This window comes from Poecilia reticulata, chromosome 16 (assembly GCF_904066995.2).
Source record: "Poecilia reticulata chromosome 16, P_reticulata-male-v2, whole genome shotgun sequence".
Lineage (NCBI taxonomy): Eukaryota > Metazoa > Chordata > Actinopteri > Cyprinodontiformes > Poeciliidae > Poecilia > Poecilia reticulata.
Window position 1 is genome coordinate 23,530,626 of NC_088845.1, and position 22,657 is coordinate 23,553,282.

Genomic DNA, 22,657 nt, shown 5'->3' on the forward strand with positions numbered 1-22,657 from the left:
GAAAATCCCTTTCTTCGTACAAGTTAGCTTTCCACATTGAATACCTTTCGACTCACAAAGATTCTGCACAGATTTCTAATGCTCACCTGTATAGTCAAATCATAAACTGGCTTCACAGTGCACACACAAAAGTATTCACACCCTTCTCGTCTTAGTCGCTTGGCCTATAACACAAAATCTCTGTCAAATAAGTATTTTGAAATTTGTGGTTCTGACTTGACAAAAATTTCAAGGCATATGAAGACCTTGTTTCAGGCAAAAATATATTCACTTCAAGTATTCATTTCACTCCCGTATTCTAATGTACGAACTTAAGACCGGTGCTTCAATTCACAACACTTCACAGATCCAGTGTCCTCTCCTGGCTGCATTAGCTATAGGCAACAAAACATTCAGCTGTGCAGCTCACCCTTGGCATTATCTAATGCCTGCACAGAACATCACTCAACCATGAAAGACAGAAAAAGCTCCCAGCATTGCACTAGTTCACCGGTCTATGGTCGCACTGACAGGATAACGGTTTCTTTTGTTTGACAGCGTTCGTCAGAGCAACGTCCTCCTACAAAAGCCCGATAAGAATGAAGGCTTACACACACACACACACACACACAACAAAAAGACGCAAATCCCATACAGCTGAACCCCATCTGCACTTGCCTGCTAATTTATTTTCATTCAAGTTTATTCTCAGTACAGAGGACACGTGGAAAATGGAGCTCAAGAGCTTAACAAGATAACTGTGCCAAGAATCGTGTCTTTTGTGGGTTTGTATCTGTTCAGCATTGGAGGTCATTTTCTGTGTGTGGTTTAGAAGAGACAGGAGGAAAAAAAAAAATTGTCCAGTATATTTTTTATGTTAAACTTCGTGATTCCCGAGTGCCAGCTGCTGCTGCTGCTACTGTGACTTTGGAAGAGGAAAAAAAAAAATCTGATATGATTACTATTGTTAGAAACCTCCAGCTGTCATCACGCTTCCTAAAACAAATGATTTTCACGCTGTAATGTATCCCTCATTTCTTGCGCTAGGAGCGAATAAAAATTGCATTTTCAAGAAAAGACTTACGGCATATTAACTCACATAAGCGTTTGTAATATTTAAGAACATTGTAGCTGTTTTGCGATGCATGTAAACTTTGTAATTTCTATCAAGTCAGAGAAGACTGCCAGAGGACAGTGAGTGAATCTACCTGTGTGAGCAGCGCTTTTTAGAACTGTGAACCTCATCACTGTTTCTCACCACAACTACCTGTTGCTCCCATGGAAAAGCGCCTTGTTAACTTCACTGCACGCTGCCTTCGCTCAGTCTCTAAGCTCACACAACCAAACTTCACAGCCAGTTACGCTTCATGGAGTTGGAGGAGATCAGGTTGAATCAGAAAGAAGAGAGAACATTGTTAAAGATTTGTACCTGGAGCTAAAAACATTATTCTGCAACTGAATGGTTTTTTTTAGTTTTTTTTCCCCTTTTACAATCTTTGCAATGACATAATGGATGTTACTTGTTGCACTTTACCTCCTATCCATCCATCCATCCATCCATCCATCCATCCATCCATCCATCCATCCATCCATCCATCCATCCATCCATCCATCCATCCATCCATCCATCCATCCATCCATCCATCCATCCATCCATCCATCCATCCATCCATCCATTTTCTTCCGCTTATCCGGAGTCGGGTCGCGGGGGCAGCAGCTTCAGAAGGGAGGCCCAGACTTCCCTCTCCCCAGCCACTTCATCCAGCTCCTCCGGAGGAATCCCAAGGCGTTCCCAGGCCAGCCGAGAGACATAGTCCCTCCAGCGTGTCCTGGGTCTTCCCCGAGGCCTCCTCCCGGTGGGACGTGCCCAGAACACCTCACCAGGGAGGCGTCCAGGAGGCATCCTGACCAGATGCTCGAGCCTCCTCAACTCCTATCCTCCTATCCCTTGCAAAAATATATATATGTAAAAAAAAAACAGACATCAGTTAGTGCTCCATGAAATTTACAGGATTTCTTTATAACGGTACAAGTGGAGACATTCATTAACATAATACTGACTTCATGAATTTTAAATCAAACTAAAATTGACTCTAAAGTCATTATTGTGTCTTTGGAACGAGATGCTAGAGTAGAAAAATATTACCAATGAACGTCTTGTTATTCCACTCCAATGCTTTTCGTGTCGAAATTTAAATATGGATTTATCATACAGTAATTTGTTAAAAGAACATCCCAGACCCACAAATTGCCCTTGAGCATGTCGTTATACATAACATTGTGACCAGCATGGGAACCTCGACTGGTCCGTGGCTGTACAGTCCAATACACATCAAACTGCGATTCACTGTGTTCATATTTGTCCGGACAAGTATTAACTTCGTCTCTGTTGTCTGTCTGATCAGACAACAGAGACGTGATTGCTCATGACTCTCTTGTCGGTTCAGCGTTGTTCATTAAATGGACTGCTTCTGATAAATGCAGCAAACCTCAGCACAGTCAGCCTGGATGGAAAGCATCTGTGAATATCAGTTGCAACAGGTCTAGGTTGGAACTTTAACTAGACCATTCAGGTCCATGAATATGTTTTTGATCTAATCCACATGTGTCAACCTCAAGGTCCGAGAAGGAAATGCAACCATTATCTTATCATTATGTGGCCCTCTGGACTCAAGAGTGCCAAATAAACAGGACTTTCATGATAACAGTCGTGTGCTTAAGTATTATTTTTATCAGTCAAATCAAAGCAGTTTTATCTATATAATCATAGATAAAAAACAATCACATCAATGTGGAAAATGTTCAATATTATTTCATTTCAGGAAGTATACTCAGTTAATGCAGAGGCAGCCATTTATTAATATTTTAACAGTTTAATTTGTAGCTTTATCAATGCCATAGATAAATTGATGCATTGATAAAGCATTGATTTTTGAGCCACATTAAGATCACAAAGGGCCTGTAATCTTATTCATTTTCATTTTGGGCTATCTTAAGATCACCCCTGACCTGAACCATCCCGTTGCAGCTCTGATTCTAGTTTCCAGGTTGTTGTCTTGCTTGAAATCGAACATCAGTTCCAGTCTCTTCTCTTTTGCGTCCCCTGGGATTGCTCCGTATTTAGCTCCATCCATCTTCCCAACGACTCCGGCTGGCTTTGCTTTCCCCGCTGCAGGATTCTCCACCCATAGCAGTGGGACAGTGTGTCCAGGGTGATGTACAGTGTTAGATTTTGCAGCGCACATAGACGTATATTACGTATTTACGCCTCCAATGTACATGAACAAGTGAGGCTTAACATCGGCACGTCTTTTGCTTCTGTGCCTGTCGTTCATTACTGGCTGCCACTCGTAGCCAGACCCGTTGACTGTGTGGGAGCACTCTAATTAGCTAAGGGACTAATGCCATTAACTCCTCTCTGAAGATGCTTATCTGTCCCCTGCATTGGATTATTTGTGATTTATCATCAGTTTAAAATGTGATGTTTTTACAGGGCCAGTGTAGCCAGGGGAATACTAGCTAATAATCACTGCTGTAATACGATAAAATGTGAAGGAATTCCGATCGGAGTAGATGGACCATCACTTTTTCCTTTGCATGAATCTGGGCACAAACTAAAGCCTCCAAAAGACATTAGATTCTGGGGAACGTTCCAGCTGCTACATTGTAGCTGAAAACACATCCCTTCACCCCCCCACCTATCCCTGCTGTTTACAGAAAATGGGTAGTATTTTTGGAAAAAGGTGGCTTTAATTAGAGATTTCCCAGTAACATTTTTGTCCGTGCTCCTTTGTCGAGCTTGTTTAAAACAGGATGATGTCCTGCCAGTCAAGGATTTTCATTACAACACCACTGCAGTCGCCTTGTGTGAGGCTCATTTTCTGGCAAGAAGGTGGATGCGCCCGCATCAGCCATCCGGCTGTGACCAAAGGAGGCCACATAAGTGAAAATTAGAAAAAGGAGGAAGCCAGGGGGTAACAATGACACTGGAAGGCAGTGGAGGGAAGGTGAGAAGAGAGTACAGGAAGAGAGATGCATAGAGAGGAAATGAGAGAGAGTATGCATGTGGAAATTACCTCGAAGTTAGCAACAAAAGTAAGAGAAGACAATGTAACACTGTAAAAAGTTACCACATGCATATTTCTTTGTGTATTGACAGGAGGAAGATGATAGCATAAGTGGCAGTAATAGATAAAGTGTGCTGACCGAACAATTTTCTCTTTTTTTTTTTTTTTTAGCATGCACACAGGCAATTCACAATACAGACTGAATGGTTTTGTGGTAATTTTACTACGTTCTATTTACTACTCTTTTATATTCTGTAGTTCTTGTTTTACTCCATTTGCTTCACTCACTTGGTTTGCTTCCACAGGACTTTCTGTTGTCTCCACATATCTAAACCCTGTTATTTCACTTTCCTGTCAGTGTAAACAAAATATTTCATGTTCACTCGGGTCAATGTTAGATCCTGTCAAGTATGTTTCCTCATAAATTTACCTGAACTATAAACTTTTACCGTATTTTTATTTTTTTTTTTGTGACTGCAACATGATAGTAGTCACAAAATGTTCTCCTTTTTTTTTTGCTGGTCATCTTTTGATGTTTTTGTTACGTTAAATATGAACAGCCAGTAATTTTACTATTTTGGCCACAAAACAATTTAACTGGTCTTTTAACTTTTTTATTATTATTATGGCATCATTAAGCATTAAGTTTTTATGCATTGGAAGAACGTGTTTAGTCCTGAGCCATTTTATCAAACTGGCTACTGGTTTTATTGAGTTAGATTTTCATGAATAGGAACAAATTTTATGTCGTCTATGTGCCAAGAGAAATATTGAGGAAAATGAACCTAAGAACTTTCTCATGAAAAAGGTTTTCTTGTGGGGTTTGGAATACACAAGAGGTTAAGGCATACATGTGTCTAAAGATACTGCATGACTGAGTCTAGAACCGGGATGCCCGCCTCCAGTCCTCATGAGCTACTACCTCGCAACTTTTAAAGGGATTCCTGAATGAAACGCCTGAGTTCCCTCATCAGCAGGTCATTCAGATTTGAGTCCTGACCACAAACCATTTATTCCATTCAGCTGTTGGAACAGTAATGTGTTTAAAAGTTTCAGGTTAGCAGCTCCAGAGGACAGGAGTCAGGAATTGCTGGTCCAGGAGACGGATTTAAGGAAATAATTTTTGTATGTGAAGCAATACCATACAGAAGCAGAGTAAAATAATGAATCAACCATGTTATTTGAAAACCTTTGGCTTCAGTAACAAATGCATATGTATATAACAAATGTAAAGAAAAATAATAATAATAATAAAAATCTATCTATCTATCTATCTATCTATCTATCTATCTATCTATCTATCTATCTATCTATCTATCTATCTATCTATCTATCTATCTATCTATCTATCTATCTATCTATCTATCTATCTATCTATCTATCTATCTATCTATCTATCTATCTATCTATCTATATATATATATATATAGATAGATAGATATATCTTATGTCAAAGGAGTGTCTCTTTTAAAATATCTTCCTACTTGCCTGAAAAAATTCTACTTTTTTAAATTAATCTATCCAAAAATGTATTTGCTATAGCTTATGCTTTGTCTAAGTTTCTACAGTAACTGTTTAGCCGATACATTATTATCTTCTATGTTAGTGAATAGAATAATCCTTTTTTTTAGGTTTGTTACATTTTGATTGGTATGCCTGTTTCTGCATATACTGCTTCACTTTGTTTGCAGTTACTATAAAAATGACTGAAAAATGGTTGACTTTAAGCCCTTAGTTTCTCACCCTATGCAGAAAAAGGCATAGGGTTGTCATTAGGCATACAAGCAAAGCATTTTCTTTTGTGTTAGAGGACAAGATAAATCAAAATTACTTCCTTGAACACCATTTATAAAAGCCCAAATTAAGCTGACAGTCCTTTCATGATTTGATTTTCCCCTGTGGATGCTGTGTTCTCATATTTTTTGTCTTCACAGAAGAACACAGTATTAGAACGACTGTCGGGGGACGTAATCTTTCTAATATTATCTTTTTTTTTCTTCTTTTTTTTTACTTCTGCTGTCTGCTGCTTATCTCCATAGATACTAAACCGCAAAAGGATGTTGAGATTGTGTTTTTGTTTGTCTGCTGTCAACCCCAGTTTCACTCACGAGAGATGTTTTTGACATACTTGGCATATAGTCAAGCTTAACTCAGAGGAGGATTGGTTTCACTGAAAAACACAGGATGAAACATTGCAGGTTATATATTTTTTTCTATCCCAAACATTCTGTTTGGTTTCTGACTTTGAGTGCAAACTGTCATTTGGGATTTAGCTCAAAGCTTAGATTTTTTTTTTTTTCCTTTAGACACGAACAAAAAATAATGCTACATGGTGTGCTGTTCTGAAGTTTTATTGTTCGGATGCTTTGTTTCCTTTCATCACTTTTGCTGGCTGACTTCTCTATAATGATGTATCTTATTTTTTTCCTCCCTTCCCCCTTAGTCTTCTCCCCCTCCCCTCCCACTTCTCTCTCTCTCTCTCTCCCTCTCTCTATCTAAAGAGCACTCTCTGGCTGCGCTTCACTTCATTTTCCACCCCAACATGTTGGAAAGGGGAGAAGGAGGAGGATGCTGCGCTTTACCCTTGGTGCATTCTTGCCACCTTTCCAGCCAGCACACACTGCCTCTGACTCAGACTCACCCTCATCTTTCACCTGTCTCCGACTAAAGGACTTGAGAGAGGAGGTGGAGAGAGAAGCGAGTAACAAACTGGAGCTCAGGAGTTCTCACCACAGGTTCCCGGACCGAGAAAACGGCATGAGACAAGAGTGGAACAGAAACTGCTCCTCCTCTGTGGTGGAAACTACTAACACCTCAGCAGTGACCACCTCCTCTTCCTCGGGTTTCCCTGCCTCTTTTTCAACTCTCTCGGCTCCGAGATCTATGTGGCAAGAGGCGATGAAGAGGAAACAGTATTTGCTGGACCGCGCAGGGGTAGCTGGTGAAGTGGATAAAGGAGGAGGCAGTGAGGAGAAGAGGAACAGGTCCCCGGACTGGTTATATGAATCCTACTACTGTATGAGCCAGCAGCATCCTCTCATTGTGTTTTTACTTCTCATAGTGATGGGAGCCTGCCTGGCTCTGCTGACTGTGTTTTTTGCTTCAGGGCTGGTAAGCTGCTCGCTCACAAAACACACACATTGACATGCACATGCACATATATTATGCAAGTGAAACACTTATAAATGAGCAACAACCTGGGACCACACGCAGGTTTCGCAGCTTATGTGGCATTTTTTCTTTTTAGATTGATGTTAAATGATATTAGATTAGATTAGATTTAGATCTTTGTTGTACGTGGACGGATCGTTCTGCTGCCTTGACTTGATTTCTCTTGGAAAAAGAGATTTTGATCTTGGTAAGACATTTTAGCAAGATGTGATGATACAAACAATACTAACAGATCTTTAAAAAAAAGATAAGTGCACAAATGTCCCGAAAAACCCAAACGGTACAATTCAAAGTTGACTGGAATCAGACAGACAAAAACTGGAACCTACAAATGTGCACATCCTGGTTCAGTACCTGTACCCATCCGCAATCAGACTCTCACAGCATGTTCTCTTCATCGCAGCACTAATGTAAAGTGAAAGGAGGGGATAAGGGGCTTAGTTATTGTATAAATGGTTGACTCAACTACAAAGTGATCCGTTTTGTTCTGTCCCCTTTTTTCCTCCCTCAGTCAAAAGCCTTTAAAATTCAAGGCAGTGGCAGCCAAGATATCTGCATAATGTGTTGGATTACGGTAGCGAAATAATTATAATTATTTTTCTTTAGAACAGATTAAATTTCCTTTCCTGTGAACTGTGTGGATTTCAGTACTTGCTTTTTAAAACCACCCCATTTTTGATTGATTTTACTGTTAAGAAAGGATTTGTCTGAAATGTTTTGCTAAATACCGAGATAAACAAAAAGGGGACAGACACTTGGATTATATAGTGCTAAATCCACTAAAGCACAATAATTTGTATGGGAACTACTAAATATTCTGGCTAAACATGCAAAAATTAATCAATTTAACAGGAGTCTTTCATTATTATTATTATTATTATTATTATTATTATTATTATTATTATTATTATTATTATTATTATTATTATTATTATTATTAATCTACCTCTGAAATGAAAGCTTTGACTTAACTCTGAAGATATGCACCAATAGGACACTTCCTGTTGTTTAATAAGCTGTGGTGTGGCAAAGAAAACAAAACAAAAAAAATGTATATAATTGATTACATCTCAAAATACCTGCATCTCTAACCCAATATGAGCTGAAGCAGAAAGATTGTATTCCACTTCTGGCAACAGAATGTCGTTCAGTACAAGCCAGTCTTTTGCCATTTTTAACTTTATAACTCAGTGGTACACAGTGACAAGAAATAACTTGCTAATTAAAACTGCTAGTCCGTTCTGAAAAGATTAACACTGAAAATAATTGTTTGAATTGATTTGCTCACTGTTAATATTTGAGTGGCTAAATAATAATCATAGCTTGTTCTTTTGACCTTATGCACAATCTTAATAGAGTCAATCATTTGTGTGTGCTTTTACATTAAAGCTGACTTTGTTTTTGATGTAGGTTTGTTATATGATGAGAAACATGTCCATCTTCTCTTAAAAGCATGATTCTTGCAGAAACAAATACAATTTATTAACCCAGGGTAAATTATGTGTTTCTGCATAACAATGCAAAAAGCATGGCTGCTCTGGTATGTTTTTTTTTACCCCCCTTATCCTCTTTTATTTTTGATTCCCATGCCATCTCTCACCTCCTTATTTCTTTTTGTGGCATTCGTTTTTATCCCTTCATCCCTCCATCGTTCTGGGTGGCTGACCTAAATCCTTTGCTGTTTTAAAGGCTCGCTTTGGGCAAGACAAACTCTGTGTGGCTCTCTTTTTAACCACAGCCGTCCTCTCATGTCCCAGTGCTTTGACTGTACACGAGAAAAAAGAAATAGAATGGCTTGGAGTGGAGACTGGGTCAGAGAAATGTGAGCAGGAGGATTGTTGATTGTTGATAATGGTCAGACTGGACATTTCTAATGTAAAAATGAACAATTAATTGTGTATCAGTGAGTCAAGCAAATAAAAACTGACAAAACAAAAAAATTGAAGATCTTCAAAATTCAAGTCACACGTTGAAAATCGCATTTCCAAAATAAATGTCAACATGTGTTTAAGTGAGATAGTCAAAAAGGCTTGACACTCCAGTGTTTTGACCTTATCGTGACCCTTTTTCCATCCCCCATGACAGGAATGGTGAAGGACTGATGAAATATAGCAGAAATAGGCACAAGCATCCCATCTCACTGTGCCGTTGCTGCAGGTTTAACTGGATGGAATTCCTAAAATTTTTATCACATTTTCCATATCCAAGTGTGTTGCAGGCAGGCAGCAGCAGTAAATTATGAATGTAGCTTGAACATGCAAGATATTACCCAAGCATGGTTTTCCCTCTTTTTATTTCGCTGGATTGTTTCTTTTGAATAGCTCTTTTTTTAATCTTTTATACTTTTAACTAAGCATATTTTTACCTTTTTTAAAATACAGTAACATACATACATATGTGATTAACAATTGTTTTAAAGAACAAAACAGAAAATATGTACTATTAGACTTTGCATTATGCTAGAAATTTTCCTGAATCCTCATATGAATTTGTTTTGAATGACATATTTTATATTCCCATCCCCATTTTCTTTTCAGATTCCAAATAAAATATGTCTACTTTTATAAATGTAAACATTTTATTTCTGGCTACAAACTGCAGTACACTTATTCCAAATGTACTTTTTGTAGCGCTCGTTCACGAATGGATTTCTAAGGTTATTCAATAATTATATATACTTCTTCTAAATCTTATGTTCAAACATTTTATGATCCCGTTTCTGATTTTTATCTTCACACTTTCCTTTTCAGAGCATCGCAGACCATGTGGCCTTTGTAATCACCGTGCCCACAGCGCTGGCTATATTCCTGACGGTGTTTGTGCTCGTCTGCATTGAGTCCGTCTTCAAGAAGCTTTTGCGTGTTTTTTCCTTGGTCATCTGGGCTTGCTTGGTTGCAATGGGCTACCTTTTCATGTTTTCTGGTGGAATCGTATGTCCATGGGATCAGGTAAGAAATGGTTGTTCATGAATTGTTTTGTTAACGTGGTTATTAATAAAGAGTGGACCACTTGCAAAAGTGGTAGGTGTAGGAAGGAATTATTGCCCTAAAGAGAAGCTGAATTGTTGATATTTGTTGTGTTAGCAAAGCATTTTGTGGTGAAACCAGAAATGGACAGACGTTCCTTAGGAAACCCATGACAAGGGCACGAGAAAAAAATAATTTTGGATCGTTATCTTTCTTTATCCAGCTACATCACCAAATGTTTTCATCGCCTTAGCAGTTGATTCAACATCACTGACATATTCAGTACACTTGTAAGTGAATTCTTGGCTCATTGACAGGAGGCTGCTCAGAGAGTGGCATCATCTTGGGGCAGGGTTGGGCTTATGTGAGCTAGTGCTTGGGCTGTGTTTTATTTCAAATTAAGTGTTTTTAATAATTCATATTAAGCATTATTCCATAGATCGATAGACAGATACTGACAGCCAAGTTTCAAGTAACACCTTCCAGCCCCACTTTCTGTCTTTTGTCTGTCAATATCTAAAGTCAGAAAATACCTGAGTGCAACAGGAGCACAGATAGCTGGAGCCTTGTGAGGATCGTGAAGCGAAAGCCATTCAAAAATTTGAAAGAGCTTCATTAGGTGTGGTTTGGGGCTGGAGTCAGGACATCTAGATCCACTACACACAGATTGATTCTACACATTGGCTACAAGCATCTTACCTGGGTGGAGGAGAACCAGAACTAAACGGTGGCAAGTGGTCCAAAGTCCTCTCCTCAGATGAAAATAAAATTGGCATTTATTTGGAAGTAAAGGTTCTAGAGCCTGGAGGAAGAACAGAGAGGCACAGAATAAATATTTCTGGAAGTCCAGAGGGAATTTTCCACAGTCTATGATAATCCGGGAGGTCATGTGATCTGTTAGTGTTGGTCCACTGTGTTTTATGAAGGCCACAGTCATTGCATCCATATATGAAGACATTTTATGGCACTTTCCTTCTGCAGGCATCTTATGGAGATGCTGATTTCATTTTCCAGCAGGACCTGGCACCAGCCCACAATGCCTGTGGCTAATGGGCCTGACCTTTGACCCCAAAGAGAATTTATGGAGTATTGTCAACAAGAAGAGTACAGACACCAGAATCCGTAGATAACCAAAAGGGCTGCTGTCAAACCTCGACTTTCAGAACTCAGGCTCATTGCTACAGCACATTGATCCAAAAGGAGCCAAAACCAAATGCTCATAAAAACAAACATAAATTTTTACAAAACTAATATTTCTTTTAAAAATGTAATTTTTATTCTGATCTAATGTGATATTCTAATTTTCTGAAACACTGAATTTTGAGTAGGGTCCTGAATTATGCAAGGGTAATCTTTTAAAATGTAATACACTCACATGCATTACTGTTACATGCGAGTGTAAAATTGGAAGTCCAAGCTAAAATCATGTCCAGGTCAGGGACAGAGGGGTCCTCGTGACCTTTGACCATCCTGTCACAGCTTTGGCATCATATGCAACATGGCGTACTGGTGGAGGGAGAGCTCAACCAGTAACTCTTCTGGCAAATATAGATAAATGTTTGCATTGCAGGCTGTGTGTAGAGGTTCCTACACTCTTTCAAAAGTTGATAATTTTCCTCCTGCTGTAGCTAAATACCTTTGCTCCTGCTGCTGGAGCAGGAGCACTGGGGCTCTGGCACTGGGGCTTTCTTGTCTTCTGCTGTTGCTGGCCTACTGAAGTTGGCATGCTTGAGTCTGTGCCTTGCCATCTGCCCATTGGTCTTTTGTTAACCGGCTGTATTCTAACTGGCTGTTGTTGGCCAATTAGGTGGCCATGTGTTGGTAATTCATGGGTGATTTACTCAGGGTATAGACAAACAAAGAACTTACAAACACATTTCAAATGAAAAGTGGACAGATTAAAACAGTTAAATCAGAATGAACACATGCAATAAAATTACACACTTTAACCCTTTGATAAGTTCTTTTTTGAAGTGTCTAGGCGATGTTGCACGTTGGCCTCTTGGTATCATGAAATTTCACAAGGTCTGTTTATATGGAAATGAAGTTTATTAGTGTGTACATGTCCTCAGTGTGCACCTTTTATTTTGTAGAAGGAATTTTACACAAAACATACAAAATCAACAGTGTGACACACAAATATGTCTATGTGTGCAGAGTAAATGCTTGTTTTTACCAAAGAAATGTTGCAGAGCATCTTTTCTTCCTCTTAATATAGTAATTCGGTTGTAATTTCCTTGAGTTTTGTACGGCATAGACAGTGTATATACTGTACCTAAGTGCAATGTCCACTATTCTTTCCATTAAATTAGGAGACTATTAGGAATTAAATATGGCAATATACCATCAGACCCTGCAACCACACGCATTCAGATCTCAATGGGAAAAAAAACCCCCACAGTACATTAGATCTTCGTCATGTGAAAGCTGTACTCTCTTAGCAGTACTTAGCAAGACAGATGTGTGATGTGGACTCATTGATCACAAAGAGGCAGCTAAAGATGCTCTGATTCACACACCTCTCCATTCATTACTTCCTTGTGCTCACCTCAAATGTTAAGCCATTATGCTACTTCTGCTCTCCTCTGCAGCTTCTTTAAGTGTTAATTACCACTTTCTCAATAGACAGAATGTTTTTGTAGGGACTACAGTCTTTCTTTCTTCTTCTTCTTTTACTCAGTTGTTGAAACTGCATAGGTTAAGGGAAATGACTCATTAGCCTTTTCATGCCGGTCCATCTCAGTACGCAGTATTCATTATTGCAATTATCCACAGTTGAGACCAGAAGACCTTATTCATGTATCGTTGAAAATAATGTGCGTCACATCTGTTCAGTCGGCCTGTAATGAAAAAGATTTAAATAATACATACATGCTCTTTGCCAATAGCTGAAGCTGAGCTCCAGGCCTCCCCTTAAGGTGTCCTCGTCAGTATAATAAAACAAATCATTTGTCATGTATCTATGTAGAAGTTAAAGGACTGGGCCATCTTTGAAGTCTTATTTTAAGGCCTTTTCATCTCTGCACTTTTTCAGTTTTTTATTTAGATTTCTATCTTTATTAAAAAATCAGCTCAGCTGAGATTCCATTGAGGAGTGAAAAACTGCTAGCAATACAAGTTAGAAGTGCAACGTTTTTTCCCCCAATTCAAACAGTTTGTGAAAAATATGTTAGTTGACAAGTATTCAGAATAATCGTCACCCTGTGGTTTGACCAGGATACACAGGAAAGGAGAATATAAATTTAGTTATAAATTCAACACAGTAGTAGTAGTAGTAGTAGTAGTTCTCAATATGGAATACAACATAAAGTCACCATATGGATTTATCAAAACCAAAGGTTTAAAATCTACCATTGCTTAAATGCTGTAAGTATAATTATATTTCAGCTGGCAATAAGTTATTTAACTGATTTGGTGAGCAGCTTCTCGTTTTTTAGATAACCACATCAGAAGACTCATCCTGTAGTTGTCAAAAAGATGAGTTACATTATTGGCATGTATCAAACAAAGAAAACAAATAAGGAAAATGCTGAAAGTTCCAGCATAAACTATCCAACGCATTAAAAGATGTGGAGAACCATCGTTTTGTAGAAAAAATGTGCTGTTGCTAATGTTCGTTGTTTATTGTCTATTTGATCTGCCTTTATGTCCTTCACTAATGCCAAGTCAATATTGTAATTATGCACATAAATAAATGTGAAGCTTTTGTGAAGCTTATCAAAACAATACCAAAATCATTTGCTTTCCTTAATCAAAGTTAAATGTTTTTACAAAAAAATATTAGTGACTTTGTTTTTTGTTTTTTGTTTTATATATATATATATATATATATATGGACAGTGCAATAAAACAGACATGTTGTCCAGTTTAGTGCAAGGATCCTCATTATAGTATTGCCTCCAAAAATAACCATGACACCAGGATGTTTTCACCTTAGGAAACATCCAGCACTTATTAGATGTTCATACATATAAATAGAAGTGTCAATGGTTTAGCTCAGCTTATTGTCATGTAAAAACAACCAGATGCTAGCATGAGAATTGGAGAATCATTGAGGCCAGTGGCCACTACGGAAGAACAGATACTTCAGGAGTGGACAACCAGTTATGTCCTTAGTGGTGTTCTGCTCATGCTTCCCCTCCAAAAGTTACGTTTTGTAGGCCACTTTCCATCTTCGTACCTGAAATCAATTGGTTACTTCTTCTTGCTCTACAAAGGAGAGAAGAGTTTATCTGTGTGGTCCAGCCTCTACCCCTCTCTGAGACATGTCTAGATCTTGCCTCTTCCCTTCCCTTTTCTCCTCTGTCTTTCTTTGATGCATGTGCCAGATACACACACACTCACTTGGTATACAGCCAGTCTCATTAAGATTTAACAGACAGAGATTTTGGTCTTGGAAAGTCCTTGTCAGATTTGAGCAGCAAAGAAGTGGGTAGGCAGTAGAAGGAGACGACCCGGTGATGGGAAAGACAGCCGAGGAGGCGAGGGGGCTTGGGGACGAATCGAACGAGAGCAACTGAGACGGAGTGTAAATATGCGATTTGACGTAAAAGATGGAGACTAATTTTGTTTCTATGCCCAATTTATTTTGGTGATTACCGTGCAAAGACTGATGGCGGAAATTACAAACCAGCCAATCTGGCAGATTGTTTTTCATCCACTCCATTTATTCCCACATCTTCAGTGTAAATCACCAGATCTGTCTTTTTACCCCTGCTATGTGAGAGTGGTTGGCGATAAAATGAGCATCTGTCTGCTTTGGTATTAAATAGCAGGCAAGGAGTCAGCACCTGATCTCACAGGCTCACACACTCAGAGGTTACAGGTTAGATTTATAATCTCACTTGTAAACTAATCACAGCTGTGGTGTAGACTAAAAGCCTGATGTAAGACACTCTGTCTCCATAATTAGTTTTATTGACTGTCTTCAGTGTCATTAGGAAGGAAATGATTCACGGGGTAAGCCCAGAGTTGACTGTACTGTGATAGACCACAAGCTTTCTTTTTCACGTAATTATCCCAGGAGAAGGTCACTATGTGCTTTGGGTCTCCTAGCCGCCCTGCAGTCAGTCAGCTGTTATGGTTTAAATAAGACATTATGTAGCAAGTCAGAATAACTGAATATTTTACTTGATAACCTCTCAATTATTCTTGGTACACTTTTTATGATTGAGTTAGCAGCCTTGGTTTTAACAACATTATTTCAGCAAAAGGCGTTTTTGGACTCAAAGCAAGTTGTGTTCCTGAGTGAGGCGATGGTTTGCAACAATTAGCAGCTTCCTTCTGTTGTGGGATTTAAATTATTACACCTTTACTTGACTAAAAATCTGTTTAATGAACTTCATGTGGACATAAGAGCTAAGTGAATTGGTTGTGTCAAAATTTATGCACCAACATTTGTTATCTAGTGTGAATGGATTTTTTTTTTTTTTTTTTTTACCCTCTTCCTTGTAGAAAACCATAGAAATTGCACATTGCATCCTTAATATAAAGTTATCAAGATTCAACATTTGAAACATTAAATTGCTCATATAATCCCCTCTGTTCCAAAAATGCACAACAATCTTAAGTGGTGGTTTAAGAAGAATGTTTTTTGAGTTGCGCCCCGACTCATCCACCAATTTACAACATATTTAAATGAGCTTTTTTTCTACAGCATCTGTAAAAACAGTGAATGGTAAAATATGAGCTAATATGTGATTCTACACACATTACAAATTTGCACAAATTTGTAGAGAATAACTGAGAAACAAAGCTGCCATATTGTTTATTTTCCAGGCTCCGTAAACTTGAAATGTGTTTTTATTTGTTTATTTTACACATATGCACCAGTATGAAAATGTGTTTTCCCAGCTGTTTTTATCACTTGACTTGTTTCTCTGCCGTTGTGTTCTCTACATGTGTTGATATTTATCAGGATATAGGTAAAACAACTATATTATTACACACACACACACACACATATATATATATATATATATATATATATATATATATATATATATATATATATATATATATATATATATATATATATATATATATATATATATATATTTTTTTTATTTTTTATTTTTTGCATTGTGTTATAGTAACCTTATTTTATCTTTAGATACCTTAGTATTTTTCAATCAGTTCTTCCAAGTGCACCACTGCATTACATGAGTATTGCATTACGTGCCTGAGCTTTAGCTTTTGAGAAACCTAACTTGCTTTAGGTATAAACATTGTCTATGTTTGACCAGAGTCATTGTGCATTTACTGTTAGTCATCTGGCTAACATAAAAGCAGTTCACATTTGTTGTGGTGATCTTAAAATTGCTCTCCCTATTTTTGTAATTGTGTGATTGATTACTGTCCGGAAAGATGTGCTAGTAAAACAGTTTTGTGCAGTTATTTAACAAAAAGAAAGTTGACTTTCAAAGAGGGAAATGCATTACTGCTCCTCTCATTATAGTAATGGTTTTTGTCTGTCCACCTTAGACAGACAAATATCAACAATTATATTCTGTTGATATAATTGTTAGTATTCTTACTCCTCTGCAAGCTGTGGTTATTTAGCCTCCTCTTCAGGTTTAAGCATGATTTCTCAGTTTTTGTTTGTTTTTTTGGACTAGTTGTCGATTCTTTGGATTCTGTTTGACTTGGCATGACTAGTCTGAGTGTTTTTGTTAGGTATCACCTATTTAAACAAATAGGTGATACCTATTTGTTTAAATAGGTATCACCTATTTAAACAAATAATCAACAGCAGCAGACTATGACTGCATGCACTTTCTGAGAATATGTTACGCCCTTCAAAGCTGTAAGCATACTTAAATATGTATTTTGGTTAATTATGCAATCATCCTTATTTCCAGTTTTTGCTGTTTCAAATTTAAGAGACCATGTTAGTCCCCTTTAGGTGCTTTCTCAACCTCTCTCCTCAGTGCTTTTCTTCTTTTGCTGAATTCTCTGCATGTCACTGACCCCCACTTTGCATTGCTGCTTTCCCACTGGCCTGGCAAATAAGCCATGAAAGGTTAAGAGATGACAAGCTGCAGCCTGTGAGAACACTGGCCTCTTTCTTGTCATGCAGCACCGCAACTTTAACCCTGTAGTAGAAAGTGTTACATTACAGGTGCAGAATGCCTCCTTTCTACATATTTATATATTCATATCCCTGAATCATTATGGTACTACTTTTGTTTTTATGAATAGCGCATACTTTTTAGAATGTTGTCCACATTTTTTTATTTTCTACTTTAGCAGTCTCTCATTTTCCTCTTTTCTATTTTATTTCCACTGCTCTCAGGTGATATAAGCAAGTCTTTTTTTTCTTTCTCTCTGCAGGTATCCTTCTTCCTGTTCATTGTGTTTGTGGTTTACACCATGCTGCCGTTCTCCATGCGGGAAGCCATCATCGCCAGCGTCCTGACCTCCGCCTCTCACACCATTGTGCTGAGCGTCTGCTTGTCCACAACAGCTGATCACATGGAGGCAGTAGTTTGGCAGGTGAGCTGCTCACCACCAGGTATTTATTAACAGAACACAGAAGTTTCCATTTAATAAGCTAATATAACTGGTTTAATAGAAGAAGTAGCAATAAAATGTATACATTTTTGGATTAATGTATTGAATAGCTGTAGTAAAACAAGCATGACCACATGGGTTGAAATAAATAATCATTGCCTGTCAGTGTAAACGCCTCCATCTGCAACTATGCAGCTTAACATGGCGATTAGGATAATAATTTTATAGGACTTCTTTTAATTTAGCAAAATGAAATAGTATTTTGGCAAGATGCTAAAAACTGTTCTTGGTCTACTTTGTGAATTGCTAAAGATCCGTACTTGATATATAATCTGAGAAAATAAAGTGGTATTCTAGATACTGTGTCAAATATGTTGAAGTATAAAATAGTGTGATATTTATTTGGTACTTTTGCATAACACTGGATATTTTCTGCAGAAATACAGTAACCTTTACACCTCTCACTGGGCATAATACAAACCAAAACCTAACTCATTACAATTGTGCATAGATTAAAATATGTGAGTTTTAGTCTCTTGATCCAGGTCACAAAATTTGTATTTCTATTTTACAATTTGTTGCACATCTGTGGCTTATATTTTAACAAGGGTATGTGACATTGGTAACACTTTATTTGAAGGTGTGTGCATAAGACTGACATAACACTGTCATAAACATGACATAACACCTGTCAGGAACATGTAGGAGTCTTTATGAATGTTTATGCCAGTTGTCATGAAGTGTCATTCGTAAATAATGACACTTTTAATGCAAAGTTGCTCTAAAAGTGGCATTGAAAGTCCATTATAAATGCCAACTTTGCATTAAATTATCACAATTTACAAAATCATGCAAAGTTGGCAGTTTTAATGGACTTTTAATGCAACTTTGCATTAAAAGTGTCATTATTTAACAAATGACACGTCATGACAACTGTCATAAACATTCATAAAGACTCCTTTATGTTCATGACAGATGTTATGACATGTTTATGACAGTGTCATGTCAGTCTTATGCACACCCCTTCAAATAAAGAGTTACCAAGGTCACTGGTTACCGTGACCTTTAAGCCAGTGGTTTCCAAACATTTTCTGGGCCCCCCCTATGGATTACAAATCAGGAGAGTTAGACTCTTGCTGAACAATGTTTGTAGGTGGTGGGGGGTGTGGTGGGGTGGGGGGGGACAGACTTCCTGTTATACGATGTGTGTCAAACTCAACACCACCCCCTCCCCTCCCTCCACAGCGCGCACAGCGTTCATTGTTTTATTGTTTTCTTTTTGTTTGTTTTTCATTCATCTTTACCGCTTCCCACGCCCCCCCTCCCCCCTGCAATGGCATGGCACCCCCCCTAGGGGGTGCACCCCACAGTTTGGGAACCTCTGCTTTAAGCTAAATTTAGCATGGTAGGTAACAGAAAAAAAAAAAAGTCTACTTTTTTAGCTCAATTTAAAGGTCGACTTCTTCCACGCAGTATTGCTTCTCATGTGTTCGATATTCGGGAAGCTTATGGATGTGCTGGTGGATAGTGGAAAATGATCAGACAAGGAAAGGATTTGTCAGGGCAGTCCGTACCACATCTCAAGTAATTTAAGCTTACTAATGTAGAACAAAGACGTTATAATTTTCTGTGAATTACATTTCTATGAAACACAGGAACTGAAGGTGTGTGGATAAATCTAGGATTTGAGTCAAAGAAATAGTGTAAAACCAGATTCCCAGATAAGTAGATCACTAAAGCGATGGAAGCAACGATGGATGTGTAAAGCGATGGATGTGTTTTTTTTCTGTTTTTTTTTTGTGTGTGTACGCTGAAATTTGTGGTAACTGAAATGAGTGAATGATTAGGGATTTTTTAATTGCACATATTTTTTTATTTTGCTGCTGCTTTGTGGATAGTTTGGAGGTGCAGATAATTTAACTGTCTGATGTGTTCGGTTGTTGTGTTTTTTTGTCTCTGGGATAAAACAATAAAATCAATTTTGTAAAATTTCAAAATTGATACACTAGAAGTTTTTAATTAAATGTCCACATTTTAAATGTTGTATTAGTCTGCAAATAAACTTCCAAAGACCTATTAGGTAAAAAAAAAAATCATGCTGACATTTCCTCTTTGTCAGCTCCATTAAACTTTACACTCAAACTAATTGGAGACTTGATGAACCAGGGGATTTAATACAGAGGTGAATGTCTCTCAGTTAAGTCCTTGTGCCTGAAACTTAAATGTACAACTGATTCATTTATGATGTGAAGCACTGTTTATTCATTTAGTATTTCTTTAATTATGTTCATGTGATCCCCTTTTAAAAATATAGATTTGATCTCAAATCAAAATAATCACTTCAGTGGTCATTCTATTATTGTGCTGCTTGTGGCTAGATGATGGGGAGGGAAATAAACTCTTGATACATTCTGCACACGAGCGCTAAATGCAATGTTTTCTACAAACTGAGTGTTGTTTATTCACAACAGACAGCTTAAGAAAGAATCAATTTTGAGTAGAATGTTTTACACCACTTTGTTTACCAGAACCCTGGTTAACATTTACTTGTAGAGCTGAAGGTCCCTCGGGTCTTTGTGGATTTTATTTTATCCGGTTACTTATGGACATGACTTTCAGGTAATCATCTAATAAATGTTGTTATGCTTGTGTTCTGCTCTTGTTCACTTTCCTCATTTTTAAGGGTTTACTGTATGATACGCTCTTACGGCCAGGCATGGCCATTGCTCGTAATTGATGACAAAACAGGAAAAGCTCGTAGAACAACTTTGGAAGACCTTATGAAGGACTAGAGCTTTGATCATTTTGACTGCTGAACTGAATTCTGACCCAGACTAATTTAAAACATCACCGTTCAGTTTTGTTCTTCAGAAGAGAGGCTGAGGCAAATATATAGACACAGACAGAGTGTACTGTATATGATAACAAAATCAGAATTTTATTCAAACTGATTAAAACAAAGTGGTGTAAAAGACTTCCTAATATTTCTAGTATGGTTGCTGCTGGTATTAAAGTTCATTGAATTTTTCTTTTAGTGTCATAAACTCCTGTTGTTGGACAAAAAAATGTTTCATTTGCATATCGTGTTCATCACTGAGCAGCAAAATCATCAATAATTCATTACGTTTACCGTTTAAACTGTATCTGACAGACACTTTTGTGTTAAAGGCTATTGAATATTTTATGTTTTACCTGTTACAGAGCATGTGTGAATAAAAATTAGTTTTACTTGCAATGATTGCCATATTAAACCATTGCTTTAATGAGTTTCTTTCAGATCATGTCTTTAAAGTGAATGCAGAACACAGCGATCCGTGAGCGACGTGATGCGCCAACTCCTTCGTGTGTTTTGCTGAATGTATTTCAAATCTGAGCGTTTTAAAATCTTTCTGTGCGTTTTGTCGTATACGAATCCCATTTGTGGTGTGTGCAAAGTTCTGATTGTAGAAGCCTGGGTTGCATGCCCAGCTGGAGTTTGTTCTCTCATATTCTGTGCTTCAGAAGCAAGCAGTTGATGAAATGTGTTTGAAGTTCATTATAATAGTAACCTATAAAGCAGTGGTTCTTAACCTTTTTTGAGGTACCGAACCCCCCAGTTGCATATGCGCATTCACCCAACTCTTCTTATCCCAACCCTCCCTCCCCCTCTATTCTGATTTAGTAATGTAATTATATTAGCTGTGTAACCATCCCCACACCACTAGAGGCAGTACCAACCCCGAAAAGATGCGACTAAGGAGCAGATTTAGACTATAGAATTTGGTAAAAACGTTGAACTTAGCTGAAGTAATTAAAGACAAAAATTCAAATCCATGCTGAGAGTGGAACTCCTTCAATCAGTGCTCCTCCGCAGCACTGATTGGCTAAGCAATGTAACATGATCCTCTGCAGCAAGTGATGGCAAAGCGGGGCGCGTCATCACGACTTTACACAAGTGTGTCTTTACCTCCGCGGCAGAGGCTCCGCCGAACCCCTGAGACCGACTCACCGAACCCCCGGGGTTCGATCAAACCCAGGTTAAGAACCACTGCTATAGAGTGATGATTCTCAGTCATCCAGTACATGACGTTCCTAACTGCCTGGTGCGTGCTCACCAGGCGGGATGGTGATGTGCCCTTGTTTCCTCAATCCTTCTGAGTTCCTGCGACTGCGGCAGGCAGGTACTTACCCTGTGTGCTGCAGCCCTGGAGGGATCTCTCTTGCTTGGTGTTGGGTGATGTTGCAATAGGATGTTTGTGAGGTTGCCAGGTCATTATGGATGCCGGGTCTCTTGACTTGGTGGAAAATAGTGGCGTACAGTTCATTCAAATATTGCTATACAGAGACAGAATGGTACATCAATAATTTAAGCCAGAGATGTTCTGTTCCTACAGATTTTTCCTAATTTCTAACCTTTTGATGCGGCCATTGTACTGCTGAGAGATTAACTCAATCTGCAGTGGATGGATGGTTTGATTGATCCCTAAATGTTGAGGTTTTAGGGAAGAAATGAATTAAGTACAATAAGAATCCTGTCTGTGTATCATGGGAAGCTGCTTTTCATGATCCAGCCCGATTCTCTACTGACCAGGAGCCATTAAGGTTGAAACACTATTATACTGATCACTTTTCCCAACAGCAGATCTGAAGATATGATAAGACACTAAGTGCTAGCAATGTTAAATCTAAAGCACAACTTGCATTACAGTAATATAATACATAACAGCATAACTAAACCTCCATCATTATTTATAATAATGTACTGAAAGTTTACATTAAACTCTTTCCAAGTTGCACATCTTCTACTGTGATTTTGTGGCAACTGAACATGTTTCAATTATTGGTGTCACACTCACATATTTGTCTTTATTTTTTTCTAATTAAAGATTTAGTAATCTGATTTCAAATGTATTGGATTTTATTTCTTAAATTGTTCATTCTTTGTTCCACATATTAAGACGCCTCACATTTTGTATGTACAAC

At 38.0% G+C, this 22,657-nt stretch overlaps 1 protein-coding gene across 2 annotated transcripts in view; it reads left to right on the top strand.

The window, feature by feature from the left end:
- The first annotated feature begins 6,519 nt into the window (after positions 1-6,519).
- adcy2a (adenylate cyclase 2a) overlaps positions 6,520-22,657 on the top strand; it is a 39,961-nt gene continuing 23,823 nt past the window's right edge. The window contains exons 1-3 of one of the 2 annotated variants that reach the window (XM_081616843.1): positions 6,520-7,157; positions 9,968-10,165; positions 17,516-17,677. In XM_081616843.1, coding sequence (XP_081472969.1) covers positions 6,615-7,157; positions 9,968-10,165; positions 17,516-17,677 — 903 coding nt within the window. In that variant the 5' untranslated portion in view covers positions 6,520-6,614. The remainder of the gene's footprint in view (positions 7,158-9,967; positions 10,166-17,515; positions 17,678-22,657) is intronic. The other variant, XM_008432170.3, reaches the window with a different exon arrangement.